This window comes from Hemicordylus capensis, chromosome 13 (genome assembly GCF_027244095.1).
Source record: "Hemicordylus capensis ecotype Gifberg chromosome 13, rHemCap1.1.pri, whole genome shotgun sequence".
NCBI lineage: Eukaryota > Metazoa > Chordata > Lepidosauria > Squamata > Cordylidae > Hemicordylus > Hemicordylus capensis.
Window position 1 is genome coordinate 1,722,240 of NC_069669.1, and position 15,654 is coordinate 1,737,893.

The 15,654-nt window shown below is 51.6% G+C and overlaps 1 protein-coding gene and 1 non-coding gene across 2 annotated transcripts in view; one reads left to right on the forward strand and one right to left on the reverse strand.

Moving 5' to 3' along the window:
• Positions 1-15,654, forward strand: part of INTS1 (integrator complex subunit 1) — a 46,343-nt gene that overhangs the window by 8,973 nt on the left and 21,716 nt on the right. The window contains exons 8-23 of the mRNA XM_053276274.1: positions 557-702; positions 1,252-1,393; positions 3,152-3,328; positions 4,113-4,221; positions 5,170-5,290; positions 5,613-5,690; positions 7,344-7,501; positions 8,185-8,281; positions 9,113-9,204; positions 9,796-9,856; positions 10,469-10,666; positions 11,371-11,500; positions 12,317-12,496; positions 13,041-13,190; positions 13,842-14,021; positions 14,554-14,658. Of these exons, the coding sequence (XP_053132249.1) occupies positions 557-702; positions 1,252-1,393; positions 3,152-3,328; positions 4,113-4,221; positions 5,170-5,290; positions 5,613-5,690; positions 7,344-7,501; positions 8,185-8,281; positions 9,113-9,204; positions 9,796-9,856; positions 10,469-10,666; positions 11,371-11,500; positions 12,317-12,496; positions 13,041-13,190; positions 13,842-14,021; positions 14,554-14,658 (2,124 nt within the window). The remainder of the gene's footprint in view (positions 1-556; positions 703-1,251; positions 1,394-3,151; positions 3,329-4,112; positions 4,222-5,169; positions 5,291-5,612; positions 5,691-7,343; positions 7,502-8,184; positions 8,282-9,112; positions 9,205-9,795; positions 9,857-10,468; positions 10,667-11,370; positions 11,501-12,316; positions 12,497-13,040; positions 13,191-13,841; positions 14,022-14,553; positions 14,659-15,654) is intronic.
• On the reverse strand, positions 6,864-6,928 carry TRNAA-GGC (transfer RNA alanine (anticodon GGC)). Its single transcript has one exon. It is a non-coding gene; the product is annotated as a tRNA-Ala (tRNA).

Genomic DNA, 15,654 nt, shown 5'->3' on the forward strand with positions numbered 1-15,654 from the left:
TACCGGCCAGACAAAATATTTTACTCATCAAGCTATGTTGGAACATTGTTTGTTGGTACTTTTTTCACTTGTCAGGCTTCATTTTTACTCGTCACAGACTAGTAGACTAGTGGGTTTCTGCAGCCCTGGGCATTGGAATTGCTGCATTCTGGTGCATCCCAGGACTTGGGGTAGAATGGGGGATCCCTTGGCCTGTGCCTTGCTGCTCTGCTCATGCCTGGAGTTAGTTGCAGACTCTGTTGGGTCACATGCTCCAAAATCCACTCTGCAGTTTGAGTGGAGCTGAAGAGATCGCTCTCGGGCTGAGCCGATGCGTTCCCCAACACCCTTCTCTCCCCGAGTTCTGGCTTGTAATCATTCTGGAAACTTGAACTCTGAACATTTGCATTTTGCTCGATTCCTACAACCTTTGCACCTGGCCCTTTTTGTTTTTAATAAATTTATTTATTTATTTATTTATTTACTTATTTATTTACACCTCATTGGAAACGTTTGTTGAAAAGCGGTATATAAATATTTGTTGTTGCTTTTCCTCCAACCTTTCTCCCATCCTTAGCTCACTCGGCCAGCCCAGGACCTGCTCATGTCCGTCTGCATGAACTGCAACACCCACAGCTCCGAGGACGTGGAGGTGGTCTCCAACCTGATCAAGATCCGCCTGAAGCCCAAGGTCCTCCTCAACCACTTCATGCTGTGTGTCCGGTGAGCAGCCAGAACTGGGCAAGGGGCCATATTGACTGCGGTATCCATTTGTATATGTATCACAACTGATCATATGAGGGAGGAGAGCTGGTCTTGTAGTAGCAAGCATGACTTGTCCCCTTAGCTAAGCAGGGTCCACCCTGGTTGCATATGAATGGGAGACTAGAAGTGTGAGCACTGCAAGATATTCCCCTCAGGGGATGAAGCCGCTCTGGGAAGAGTATCTAGGTTTCAAGTCCCCTCCCTGGCTTCTCCAAGATCGGGCTGAGAGAGACTCCTGCCTGCAAGCTTGGAGAAGCCACTGCCAGTCTGTGAAGACAATACTGAGCTAGATAGACCAAGGTTCTGACTTAGTATATGGCAGCTTCCTATGTTCCTATGATCCTGAATTATTTGGCTAGAATTAATTGAGGCATTTAACTAACTTTCAGCCCACCAGTCACTGGGAAAATGTTTATCTTGCTTTAGGGACAGGAAGAGTCTATCTCTGTTTGGCCACTGGGCTCTCACGCCACTTGGCTGGCTTCTTTTGAACTTTCCCTCCTGCAGGGAGCTGCTCAGCGCCCACCGAGACAACCTGGGCACCGTGGTCAAGTCGGTGGTTTTCAACGAACTGTCAAATGCCCGGAACCCCAACAACATGCAGATTCTCTACACGGTCCTCCAGCACAGCCCAGAGCTTGCACCCAAGGTATGTGGCTTGCGTGTGCTCTGGGAAATGCATGTCAGCCTGCTAGGAATACCCGAGAGGACAAGGCATGCATATGGGTGACTGTCTTCTCATGTGCATTTGACACATCCTCTGTGCAAAGCTGTGTTCCCAGTAACAGGGATTCCCAGATCTTGACTACAACTCCCATAATCCTCCACTGCAATCCTTGTAACAGGGATTCCCAGATGTTGTTGACTACAACTCACATGCACTTCCTCATTAGTATCCCTGTCTGTTATGTGGGGGGCCAGGGTTCGATTCCCTAACAGGGAAGCTGTTTGAGGACGGGGTCATGACCCCCTGCTAACTGAGCAAAGAGGCACCTTTTAAAAGTGAATCCCTTTTTAAAGTGGCAATTCTCTTTATTGAGCAGGGGGAGAGCACCTGGCCCTGTCCATCCCCAGCACAGCATCCCTCCAGTGGCTTCTGCGGCTGTCTACCTTATGTTTCTTCTTTAGATTGGGAGCCCTTTGTGGACATGGAGCCATTTTATTTCTATCTATTATTATTATTTATTATTTATTCGATTTCTATACTGCCCTTCCAAAAATGGCTGAGGGCGGTTTACACAGAGAAATAACAATCAAATAAGATGGCTCCCTGTCCCCAAAGGGCTCACAATCTAAACAGAAACCTAAGAGAGACACCAGCAACAGTCAGTGGAGGTACAGTGCTGGGGGTGGAGAGGGCCAGTTAGTCTCCCCCTGCTAAATAAAGAGAATCACCACGTTAGAAGGTGCTTCTTTGCCAAGTTAGCAGGGGTTGTAAACTTGGTTGAGAAGAGGTATATATATATTTGTCGTCTTCGTATTGCTCAGAGAAAGAGCATCTGCTTTGCATGCAGAAGGTTCCAGGTTCAATCCCTGGCAGCATCTCCAAGTAGGACTGGAACAGACTCTTGCCTGAAACCTTGGAGATCTGCTGCCAGTCAGAGTAGACATAATACTGGGCTGGATGGACCAATGGTCTGACCCAGTAAAAGGCAGTTTCCCATGTTCCATCATCCCCAGCTGCAGTGACCTTTTGGCTGGGAATTATGGGAGTTGTATTTAACACCATCTGGAAATCTCTGTTAGGGGAAACCCTGCCTGTGTGCCCTGTCTGTGCTTGAAGAAATCTGTTCTGCCCTCTTCTGGGTTTCTTGCTCCCAGGAATTTGATGGGCTGCTGCTAGGTAGGGATGTTCACGAACCGGTTTGGTGGTCTACTCATAGATTGCCGAACCGGTTCAAAAGACCGGGTTCGAAGGTGTAGAGGTGTAGCTTTAAGGCGTGGAGAGGGTGTCCTTACCTCCACTGCCCTGTTTCCTCCTCCGTTGCTTCTTCCATAACTGCTGTCGTGGGGCGGCTGTATACCCTCTTGTCGCCCCTGGAAGTGTAATACCGGAAGTGGCCAGCTTACCCCACCCCCCAAACATACACCCCTTCGAACCAGCTCGATGGTCTGTGAATAGACTGCTGAACCGATTCGTGCACATCTCTGTTGGAAGATATTCCCCTGAAGGGATGGAGCCATAGCTCAGCGAGAGAGTCAAGTTCCCTCCCCGCAGCTTCAAGACAGGGCTGAGAGCGACTCCTGCCTGCCACCTTGGAGAAGCCGCTGCCAGTCTGTGCTGGATGGACTAAGGGTCTGACTCAGTAGAAGGCAGCTTCCTATGTTCCTCCGCAACTTAGCAGGCGATCTCACTCTGCTGTTCCCGGTTGCTGTAGCAGCTCTCCTTCGCTCTCCCCCCTTGCAGTTTCTGGCCATGGTGTTCCAGGATCTGCTGACCAACAAGGACGACTACCTGCGGGCGTCGCGGGCCCTGCTGCGGGAGATCATCAAGCAGACGAAGCACGAGATCAACTTCCAGGCTTTCTGCCTGGGTCTCATGCAGGAACGGAAGGAGTCCCAGTACGTCGAGATGGAGTTCAAGGTGAGAGGCCGTCTTGGTCCCCAGCTTCTGCTTCCACTGCTAGGAGGACTAGAAGGACTTAAAAATTAACACGTAATTATAGTTGCTCCTGCCCTTTCATATTACTTTAGTTATCTCCTGGAGCAGGTTCATTCCCCCCCCCTTTTTTTTAAAGGTGTTGTATAATGGTGCCACGGGGGAAATGACTTGCCTAGCGAGCAAGAGGTTGCCGGTTTGAATCCCCACTGGTATGTTCCCTAGACTATGGGGAACACCTATATCAGGCAGCAGTGATATAGGAAGGTGCTGAAAGGCATCATCTCATACTGCATGGGAGGAGGCCATGGTCAACCCCTCCTGGATTCTACCCAAGACAACCACAGGGCTCTGTGGGCACCAGGAGTCGACACTGACTCCACAGCACAACTTTACCTTTTATCAACCACCCAGTCATCTTTTTCTTCTACCCTCCACATTGCTTTCTGTTTCAGTTCTCTAGAGCGGTCTCATGCCTACTGTACCTTCCCATCAAATGTGAATGTATGAACGTAACATATTCATAATGGGCTCCGCCCTTCCCTTGTACCAGAAACTGCTTCCCCTGTGATGCTTGCATCACATGCCTCCTCCAAAACCTATTTTTCCCATGAAGCCTTTGACATAACCCCTCAGTCACCCTATCAAAACCAAGCCTAAATCTGCGTCCCTGCCAGAAATGCATCTCCTGTGTCCTCCCATCTTGGGCCACCGTCTCTGGCATGTTGCCCGGCAATGGATTGACCCCGTTCCACTCTTATTCCTTTAGGACCGGTTTGTGATCCACATAACAGACCTGCTGGCTGTCTCCATGATGCTGAGCATCACCGCCCAGGTGAAGGAAGCTGGGATTGCTTGGGACAAAGGAGAGAAGAAGAGTAAGTGGCATTATCATTTGAGTTGTCTCTGAGAGTAGAGAAGAAAAACTCCCTTGCTGGGGTGTAAGAGGAAGGGAGAAAAAAATCCCTCCTGGGATGGGTAATCAGTGGCTAGACTTTGGGTACCAGCACCTTGATGGTCCTGGGTAGAGCAGGGATTCTCAACCTTGGGTTCCCCAGATGGACTTCAGCTTCCATAATCCCCAGCCCCAATGGCATTTGGCTAGGGATTATGGGAGTTGAAGTCCCAACAACATCTGGGGACCCCAAGTTGAGAACCCATGGTGCAGAGGAGGGTGCTCAGATCTGATTAGTCTGATCTAGTTGCTCATACATGCTCTGGTTCCTAGCTTTAGTTAGATGATGGCTCCCATGATCCCCAGCCACAATGGTCTTTGGCCATTTGAAGGCTGTTGTGATTGGAGGTGATGAGAATTGTAGTCTTGCAGTATCCAGGAACCAGAGTTGGAGAACCCCTAAGTCCAAATGCAGCACGCCGAAGAGCTGGATCCTCTGTGAAAAATAAGGAGAAGCCTATTGAAGTTAAAAACATACACACGTGCAGGCTGCAACCCGGCACACATTTCTTCCTTGGGATTAAATCGCCCTTTACCTCAGTGGCACTGGCCTGAAACGCTGCACACACTTAAAGAGAGCAAGCCCCACGGAACTCCTTGGGACTTGCTTCCGAGTGAGCAGAAAGGGCATTCTTAATATGTTCAGAGGCTGCACAGACACTTCTCACTGACGTGTATGTTTGCTCTTCACCCGCCCTTTCTTTGCCGCTCCTCTCCTTCACCCTGAAGCCAGCCGCCCCCCCAGGAAGGATATGGTCCAGTAAGTGGCTCCTTCCTGCCCTGGCCCCACAGCCACATCCGCCAGCTTGAAACAACTGCCACATCTTAACATTGTCATTCTGACTGATCCTTTTTTAACGCTTTTGCCCAGATTTGGAGGTGCTGCGTGCTTTCCAGAACCAGATTGCCGCGATTCAGCGGGACGCCGTCTGGTGGCTGCACACCGTGGTTCCTTCGATCACAAAACTAGCTCCCAAAGAATACGTCCACTGGTAGGAATCTGGATCAATGGGGGTTGAAATCAGGGCTAGAGAGGTGGCCACCCATCCAGTGTTCCCTCGGACAGGGATTCCCAAATGTGGTCGACTACAACTCCCAGAATCCCCAAGCAAATGCCATTGCAGCTGGAGATTCTGGGAGTTGTAGTCCACAACATCTGGCGCTCCATGTTAGAGGGAACACTGCACCCATCCCTTCCTGGGGCTACAGAATAAGGAGAGCCGAGGCTGTGGAGTGCGTGGCCTTTTTGAGAATGTTCTCAGCTTCTCTGCCCAACACCCTTTGATGTTTCATGCTGCTTTTCCTTTTCAACAGCCTCCACAAAGTGCTATTTACGGAACAGCCGGAGACGTACTACAAATGGGACAACTGGCCTCCCGAGAGTGACCGCAAGTAAGTGCCGGCCCCCGCCCGAACCCAGAGCCCTGCCAGCACCAGGAGAGCGCCGTAGCTCAGCGGGAGAGCAGAGGCTTGTATGCGCATCCCAGACCTGTGCCCAAACCCCCGTTCATCATACAGTACAAACGGTCTGGCCACCTAGGCACCTGATAAAGGTTGGGGCATCTCCAAAACTGTGGTCTTGTGAGCAACGGCTGGGACATTTAGGGAGTGGCGGCCCGCCCCCGAACCCTGTTCTGGGGCCCATAATGACATCACGAGGTCAATTGCTCCGGCTCTGACCACATCGAGTCCTCTGATTTGGAACTGGCTCTGCATTATTGCAGTCGGATTGGATATTTTAACATGCAGGAAGCCGATCTCTGCCGAGGGGTCTCAGCTCCAGCCACGCCTGAGTTTCCGCCATGACCTTACAGTGTAATTAATTGTCCCCTTTACTCCCTTTTCGAGGCGTCAGGTTGGAGGTAAGCTCCAGCATAATTCAGCTCCTGCCTGTAGGCTTCCAGCGGCATCTGGTGGGCCGGATGGTCTTATAGTTGTCCAGAACAGGGATGTGCATGAAACCGGTTCGGAGGCCCTTCAGAAGACTGGGGGATAACTTTAAGGACTGGGGAGGGGGAGGGTGCTCTTACCCCCCCCCCGCCCTGCTGCGTTTCCCCCTGCTGGTGCTGTTCTCAAAAACGGTCTTGCCGGGACGGCAGTGAACCTCCTTGACGCCCTGGTACTTCATGGACCGGAAGTGGCTGCTGCGTGTATGCATGTCGCGATGTGCACATGTGCAGTGGCCACTTCCAGTCTGTGACCTACCGGGGTGGCAAGGAGGTACGCTGCCGCCTTGGCGGGACTGTTTTTGAGAACAGCGCCAGCGGGGGAAACATGGCAGTGGGGGTAGACGGGTGTAAGAGCACACCCCCCCCCCAGTCCTTAAAGTTACCCCCACCACCACATTCGAACCAGCAGTCGCCAGTTCCATACACATCCCTCGTCCAGATGTGTCAGTTTGGCTGGCGGTTCTGGAGATGCCACACCTTGTGTCCTATAGGAAGGTGGGAAGCTGCCCTATGCCAAGTCAGACCCTTGGCCCATCTGGCTCTCTATTGTCTGCACTGACCGGCAGCAGCTCTCCAAGGTTTCAGGCAGGCGTCTTTATTTCCCAGCCCTACCCGGAGATGCTGCCAGGGATTGAACCTGGGACCTTCTGCATGCCAAGCAGATGCTCTACCGCTGAGCTCTGGCCCCATCTCGATAACCAGACTTTTTGTACTTTATTTACTTATTTATGTATTTGATTTTTATACTGCCCTTCCGAATTTCTATTCAATTTCTATCCCGCCCTTATGATCTAAGTATTTTGGCACGGCCTCCTGGGCTACTTAAATAAAAAAAAATATTCAAGGCCATGTTCCCTGTGACAGGCTTCCCAGATGTTGTTGACTACAACTCCCATCATCCCCAGCTGCCGTGCCCTTTGAGTGTGGATGATTGGCATTGTAGTCGTCAGCATCTGGGAAGCCCTGTTACAGGGAGCACAGATTCGATAGTATGGGTGTAGAGACTGCTGAAATCCCCACTTCCCCCCGTGCTGCCTACCCGGGAGACAGTGACTTCATCATCTCCTCAACGCCCCCCCTCCTCCTCCTCCCCCAGTTTCTTCCTTCGCCTCTGCTCCGAAGTGCCCATCCTTGAAGACACGCTCATGCGGATCCTCGTGATCGGGCTCTCCCGCGACCTTCCCCTCGGCCCCGCCGACGCCATGGAGCTGGCCGACCATCTGGTGAAACGGGCAGCGGCCGTGCAGGCAGACGGTAGGAGCGTTGAGTCCGCCGGTCCCTCTTGCGTCCTCCTTTGGGCTCCTTGCCCATGGATCTCGACTTGTACTGAGCCAGCACTGGCTTCAGCTGGAATTTCTTCTACTTTGTGTCCACAATGTTACCTGCTCAAAAATGACATGCTTTCAGCATGGTCTGCATCACTTTAAAGCCCTAAATGGTTACCTGAGAGAGCGCCTTGCCCCTTCTGTCTCAACCGGGACCTTAAGATCTTCTTCAGAGGCCCTCCTCGGAATGCCTCTGCCAAACAAGGTGGCTACTAGAGAGGGGACCTTCTCGGTGGTGGCACCCCATCTATAGAAGAGCCTCCCCAGTGAGGCTCGCCTGGTGTTATCACTTTGTTCTTTTAGAGGTCAGGTGAAGACTTTTCTGTTTACCCAGGTTTTTAAAGACTCATTTTAAAAACAAAGCTCTTTGTATTTTGTGTTGTAATGTGTTTGTTTTTGTGTTATGTATTTAAATTAGATGTTTTTACTGCTGTGTTGTGAGCTGCCCAGAGAACAGTTTGTTTTGGGGCAGCTAACAAAGTTGTTTGCTGTGATTAATTAATTAATTAATTAATTAATTACAGTCACTCAGTCTACCAGCTGCAGAGTGTCTTAGTGGTGGTTAAACATTTGGCAGACAGTTGTCCCATAGTGTGCTTCTCCTGCCTTTAGACCTAGAAGTCCTGCGAGTGGAGAGGATCCAGCTGATTGATGCCGTCTTGAATCTGTGCACTTACCACCATCCAGAGAATATCCAACTGCCCCCTGGGTAACATTTTCAGGCTTTCATATGCATCACTCTTAGATGGAGAAAATAGCTACTGCTCTTTGTTTGTTTTTTTAGTAGAAAATGCTTTTTTAATTTATTATTTGATTTTTATACCGTCCTTCCTAAAATGGCTCAGGGTGGTTAACACTAAAATAAAAAATATATACCAGTTAAAATCAAAACCCATTTAAAGACAGATTAAAATGAACGTTAAAACTGAATATCCTTAAAAGCCAGGCTAAAAAGATGGGTCTTTAAGGCTCTCCTGAAGGCCTCCAAAGAAGATAATTCCCCCCATATCCACGTTAGAGTGTGTTCCACAACTGAGGGGCATTTCTAACAAACACAGAAATTTGGTTTACTAGCTTTTTCTTTTTGCCTTGAATATCTGTAAGGCTCAATAAGCAGGATACATATCTTCCAAATAAATCAATAAAGCTGAACTGATATATGTTCATCTAACAAAGGACTCTGACTTCTACAGCATCCAACCCTTGGTCCATCTAGATCAATGTTCTCCCAGGTTTCAGGCAGGAGTCTCTCCCAGCCCTACTGGGAGATGCTGCCAGAGATTGAACCTGGGATTCCCGATGCTCTGCCTCTAATCTGCAGCCCCATTTCCTAAGCTGAAGAACTTACAGTGCTCACATGTAGTCTCCCATCCAAATGCAAACCAAGGTGGACCCTATTTAGCAAAAGGGACAATTCATGCTTGGTCTCCTAAGGCCAGCCGTTCTCATGTTCAGAGTGTGTTGGCCACAAGGCCTCCCCTTTAAAAAAAAAATTTCTACCCTGAAAATGCAACATTTGTGCTTCTGTTCACTCTTGAAGATATCAGCCTCCCAATCTGGCCATCTCTACACTCTACTGGAAAGCGTGGCCTCTCTTGCTCGTGGTTGCAGCATTCAATCCTGAGAACATCGGTGAGTGTTCCTACCACAGAGTCCTTTCTCATGGCCTTGAATGGGTTTTCAGACCTGGGCCCCTAGATGTCGGCGGGCTGCCAATGCCCAGCCGCAGGAGGAGGATGGAAGTTGTAGCCCCAGGCATCTGGGACCCACATTTGAGATCCCCTGGTGCATAAGATAAGCAGTGTGTTGCTTAGCCATCTACTTCTGAGACTTTCACCCCCAGAAAAGCAGTTTGCCAGAGATCATGGGGGTCTCCGTCTGCTCAGTGCCAAGCTCTCACCCTGTCCAAATACCAAATTAAGAGCAGCAATAGCCTTCGCACATGTTGGGTGTCTCTCACACCCTCAATTCCTCCTCTGGCCATTGTGCCTGTATTTGGGATAAAACACATGCAAAAATAAAATATATATCAAAACAAAACAAGGAAAGCCCTCCCTTCTGGAGTGGGAAAGAAAATAGGAAAAACGAAGGAGAAAAAAATGAAAATAACAGCAAATAGCATGCAAGCATCTATCTAATACAATATGGCTAACCGATCTATGCACCTATTCAATATAAAATTGATCCCAATTGGATCTTACACCTCCCTCACTTGTGCCTTAGGTCTCGCCGCCTGGGAGGAGTACCCGACCCTGAAGATGCTCATGGAAATGGTCATGACTAAGTAAGTGATCTGATCCTGCCTGATGAAGGGCGCTGAAGCCTGGTCTTCTCTGCTGCCTGGAGCCGAGGACATCTTCCCACGTGCTCCCAGGCAGGCCGAGTTGAAAGCTATCGCCAGCCTTGAGAGCCCGGGACGGATAACCCCGCCCAGTTCTTTGAGTTCTGCTATGCTCCTAGGCAGATCTAGACTAGCTTGTAACTCCTTTATCTTAAACATTATTTTATTCATTACCTTCTGCTGTCCGTGCTGTTGTTGTCACCCTAGCTCGCTTGCCTTTGTCTCAGTCCTCCTCTGCCGAGATTCTCCCTCCTATTGCTCCATTTAAAAAGAAAAGATTCTTAATTTGTTCTTGACTACAACTCCCAGCATCCCCAGCTGCAATGGCCTTTGGCAGGGGATTATGGGAGTTGTAGTCAACACCATCTGGGAATGCCGGGAACCCTGGTCAGCAGGGTTCTCTGCCCTTGCTAGGATTGATCCCGGGGTCACGCAATTGGTTGGGTTGTCAGCAGAGGGCTTTTCCGGATTTGCTTCCAAATCTTTTGGTTATAAAATCATTAAAAACTGACCTGCAAACCACCACGCCTTCTCTCTCTCTCTCTCCCCTCGCAGTAATTATTCTTATCCTCCTTGCACTTTGACGGACGAAGAGACCCGCACGGAGATGATCAACCGCGAGCTGCAGATCTCGCAGCGGGAGAAGCAGGAGATCCTGGCCTTCGAGGGCCACCTGGCAGCCGCATCCACAAAGCAGACGATCACAGAGAGCAGCAGCCTCTTGCTCTCGCAGCTCACCAGCCTGGACCCCCAGTGAGCCGCCTCCGCTGCTCTAGGGCTGGGAGCGGGCAGCGTTCAGGGAGGAGAGCCGGATCGGAGCTTTCAGAGTAGGGCTGAAAAAACATGAGTCGGATTCCATGGGGGTCCATCTAGCCCAGCCTTCAGCTTTCCACGGTGGCCAAGCAGATGCTTCCGGAAAGCCCACGAGCAAGACGAGGCAGGAGGCGCCGCCGACTGTTGCCCGCCCCCAACAGATGGCATTTGGCGATAGACTGCCTCTGAATGTGGAGGTTCCATTTGCCATTGTGGCGAATAGCCATTGGTAGACTTGAATTTCTCTAAGCTAGTGGCCATCACCGCCTCTTGGGTAGGGCTGGGTAGGCAGAATTCCCAGGTCGGGCTGGGAAGTGGAATCCCCAGACCCTGCTTCCTCTTTGGGGACCCTACTGCATGTACTTCCTGGAGGCTTTTCAGACAGCAGGCTTTACCGCAAGGCCTTATGTTTGGGGCATAACGGATTGATGATTGATTGATTAAGTGCTGTCAAGTTGGTGTCGACTCTTAGGGATCACATAACAGATACTCCAACGCAAAAGAGGATTTTTTTTACCCCGGACATAAATTGGGTTTGGTTCCAATACGGAAGGGGAAACCCGAATCGTGTGTGAGGTGCTCTCTGAAATATTGCACGGACTCTGATTTGGGGATGCCTAAAGCCTCCTCTGTTCCTCCGGCAGGGGCCCTCCCCGCAGACCACCGCAACCCGTCCTGGACCAGGTGAAGAGCCTCAATCAGTCCCTCCGCCTGGGACACCTTCTGTGCCGCAGCAGACACCCGGACTTCCTGCTCAACATCATCCAGAGGCAGGTGGGTCACCTGGAGGGGAGCTGGCCTGGTGGCAGCAAGCAGGAATGGCCCCCTTCGCTAAGCAGGGCCCGCTCTGGTTTGCATTTGGATGGGAGGCTACATGTCGATGCTGTGAAATACTCCCCTTAGTTGATGGGGCCGTAGCTCAGTGGTAGAGCATCTGTTCTGCATGCAGACGGTCTCGGGTCCAGTCCCTGGTAGCATCTCCAATTAGGACTGGGAGAGACTCCTGCCTGAAATCTTGGAGAGCTGCTGCCAGTCAGAGTAGACAAGACTGAGCTCAAAGGACCAACAGTTTGACTCGGTATATGGCAGCTGCCTGTTATCGGGGGGTAGGATCATAACTCAGTGGTAGAGCCCAGAACTCTATCGTCTCCCCAACTGCCCCCAGAATTGCAGGAGGGGCAGCCAGATTCTCAGCCAGGAAGTGCCCAGGCTAGAAGGAAGAATTCATTTGTTGCCCTGCAGTTTGCAGGGAGGCACCTTTCTTCGGGCACCTAATGGTCGCAGATACCAAATCTTTTTTCCACGCTCCGTTTCCAGATGAGAGCAGAATGGGAGCTGGCTAAGCTGTTCTTATCCCTCATCGGCACGATAATATCGCTTTGATGATATCACAGCAGTACTTCATTGGTCGCCACCTAATGGCGCAGCGGGGAAATGACTTGACTAGCAAGGCAGAGGTTGCCGGACGATGGGAAGCGCCTCTGTCGGGCAGCAGCGATCTAGGAAGGTGCTGAAAGGCATCATCTCACGCTGTGAGGGAGGAGGCCACGGTCAACCCCTCCTGTATTCTTGCTCCCTCTTCCCCCTCAGGCGTCCTCGCAATCGATGCCGTGGCTTGCAGACCTGGTTCAGTCCAGCGAGGGCTCCCTGGACGTCCTGCCGGTTCAGTGCCTTTGTGAATTCCTTCTGCACGACGCCGCTGACGAATCGGCCTCCGGCGAGGAGGAGGAAGAGGGAGAGAGTAAAGAGCAGCGCGCCAAGAAGCGGCAGGTGAGCAGCCTTGGGTGTGCCAGTTCGGTTTCCGCCGAGGGTTTCGTCCGTGGGAAGCAGCTGCGGTTCTCCCTGTTCCCTTGTTAGGCCTGGCCCTGAGTCACCTGGCCAGTTTCACAGCAGGGCAGGGATTTGAACCTGGGTCTCGTGGTAGCAAGCATGAGTGGCCCCCTTGGCTAAGCAGGGTCTGCCCTGGTATGCAGTTGGATGGGAGACATCTGTGAGCACTGCCAGATATTCCCCTGTGGGCATGGGGCTGCCCTGGGAAGAGCATCTCCCATGTTTGCATGCAGAACGTTCCCAGTTCCCCCTCCCTGGCAGCATCTCCAAGGTAGGGCTGAGGGAGACTTCTGCCTGTCACTTTGGAGAAGCCGCTGCCAGTCTGGGTTGGCAATACTGAGCTAGATGGGCCAAGGGTCTGACTCAGTCTGTGGCAGCTGCCTCTGTGTCTGTGTCCCTAGTCTGATACCCTTCTGTGCCACACGGGCTCTCTGTGGCCTGGCTGTGGTGGGGCTGACAGAATGAAGGGCGTCTTCCCCCACAGAGGCAGCAGAAGCAAAGGCAGCTCCTGGGACGCCTCCAGGACCTGCTCTTGGGGCCCAAGGCCGACGAACAGACGACGTGCGAAGTGCTGGATTACTTCCTGAGGCGCCTCAGTTCGTCGCAGGTGGCTTCCCGGGTTTTGGCCATGAAGGTAGGAGAGCTGGGAAGGTCCCAGCTGGGGCGGGTGGGGCTGGTGGCCCCTCAGGGAATCCTGGCCTGGGAGGAGAACTGGTCTTGGGGCAGCAAGCATGGATAGTCCCCTTTGCTAAGCAGGGCCAGCCCTGGTTTGCATCTGAATGGGAGACTCCATGTGTGAGCACCGTAAGCTATTTCCCCTTAGAGGATGGGGCCGCTCTGGGAAGAGCATCAAGGTCCCAAGTTCCCTCCCTGGCAGCATCTCCCAGATAGGGCTGAGAGAGACTCCTGCCTGCAGCCTTGGAGCAGCCGCTGCCAGTCTGGGTCGACCACTAGATCCCAACCTGGGTTCCTCCAGAAGTTGCTGAACTGCAGATCCCATCATTCCCAGCTGCAACGTATTGTGGCTGGGGGTGATGGGGGTTATAGTTCAGCAACAACTGGAGGGGACCCAGGTTGGTGCCGACAGTCCTGAGCTAGATGGACCAATGGCCTGACAGCTTCCTATGTTCCAGGAAACTGGGGGCCCTTTAACTTTTTTTTTTTAAAGGCCTTCCATATAGAAAACTAGTCTATCGGTGGGAGGCTGCAATACCAGGATCCTGATACGTCTCAAAAGCTCACAGTTGGCTCCCTGGGCTCTGGATGTTGCGTTTCCTCCCGGCAGGGGCTGTCCTTGGTGCTTTCAGAAGCTGGGCTGCGTGACAGGGAAGAGAAGGGCCACCCCATGGAGGAAGAGCCCGGCGACTCGGAGCTCCTGCAGGGCTACCAGTGGCTCCTCCGAGACCTGCCGAAGCTGCCGCTCTTTGACAGCGTCCGGGCAACCACGACGGTCGCTCTGCAGCAGGTAAGTGCACCTGGGGCGAGTGATGTGGAGGGCGGCTTTTTCTCAGGACGGAGGTCCTCAGCGGATGGGCTAACTTGTGAAGAGGGTGATTCTCATGAAGATTATCGCGAGAGGCAAGTCGGCAGGTTAGTTCTTACCAGAACTTTATGACTTGTAGCGACATTAAGGAGGCCCCTTGAGCAGGATATCCATATCTTAATATTAGTTTATTATTATTATTATTAGTTTACATTTTCTATCCCGCTCTTCCTCCAAGGAGCCCAGAGCGGTGTACTCCATACTTGAGTTTCTCCTCACAACAACCCTGTGAAGTCGGTTAGGCTGAGAGAGAAGTGACTGGCCCAGAGTCACCCAGCAAGTCTCATGGCTGGATGGGGATTTGAACTCGGGTCTGCCCGGTCCTAGTCCAGCACTCTAACCACTACACCACGCCGTCTCTTATTTAATAGATAAATAAACTCAGCCTGCTTGGAGTTAGGAGTTACAGGGTGCTGCCTCCTGCCACCATTCAGCCCCTGCTTTCTCGTTCCAGGCCATCCACATGGAGACCGAACCTCAGACCATCAGCGCTTACTTGGTGTATCTTTCCCAGCATGCCCCAGTCGAGGAACAGGGACAACACAACGACCTTGCCTTGGTGAGAGAGGTCTTGAATCCAGGGCCGCTTGCACCAGGGTGGCACTGCTCTCTTGGGGTCTCTAGACTTCCTTACTCTCTCTGTGCGTTTCAAACAGGTTCCCTGTAAATCAGCCATTCTCTCTCTTTCCTGAGCAGAAGGAGCAGGCTTGCTAGCTCCAGCTTAGTTTCGAGAGCCTCTGTCAGTCAAATGTTCTTTTTAATCTTAGATTTGGGTCCCCAGATATTGTTGGACTACAACTCCCATCACCCCACCAAGGACATAATGGGTGATGGGAGTTGTAGTCCAACAACATTTGAGGTCCCAAGTTTGAGAGCCCCTGCCTAAATATCTTTTCAATTAACTCATTCCCTTTTCTAAGTGGTCTCTAGATCTGGGAGGGAACTCTGCTCTAGAACAGGGCATCTCTTGTGGCCCTGTGGTATCACAAGCTGGTCTTGTGGTAAAGTAAAAAAAAGTCTGCCATCGACTCCTGGCTCCCACAGAGCCCTGTGGTTGTCTTTTGGTAGAATACAGGAGGGGTTGACCATGGCCATCTCCCGCACAGTATGAGATGATGCCTTTCAACATCTTCCTCTATCGCTGCTGCCCGATAGAGGTGTACCACTGGGGATTCGAACTGGCAACCTCTTGCTTGATAGTTGAGCATTTCCCCGCTGAGCCATTAGGTCTAGTAGTAGCAAGCATGAATCACCCCTTTTGCTAAGGAGGCTCCACCCTGGTTTGCATTTGAATGGGAGACACCATATGTGAGCACTGTAAGATATTCCCCTTAAGGAATATCCCCTGCTCAATTTAGGCCGCCCCAGCTGTTTTTGAACTACAGCTCCCATAATCCCCAGCCACGGCGGCCAATGGCCAGGGATTATGGGGATTGTAGGCCAACATCTGCAGGAGGGCCGAAGTTGAGCAGCCCTGCCTTAGGGGGTGGGGCCGCTCTGGGAAGAGCACCTGCACACTTATATGCAGGAGGTTCCAAGTTCCCTCCCTAGCAGC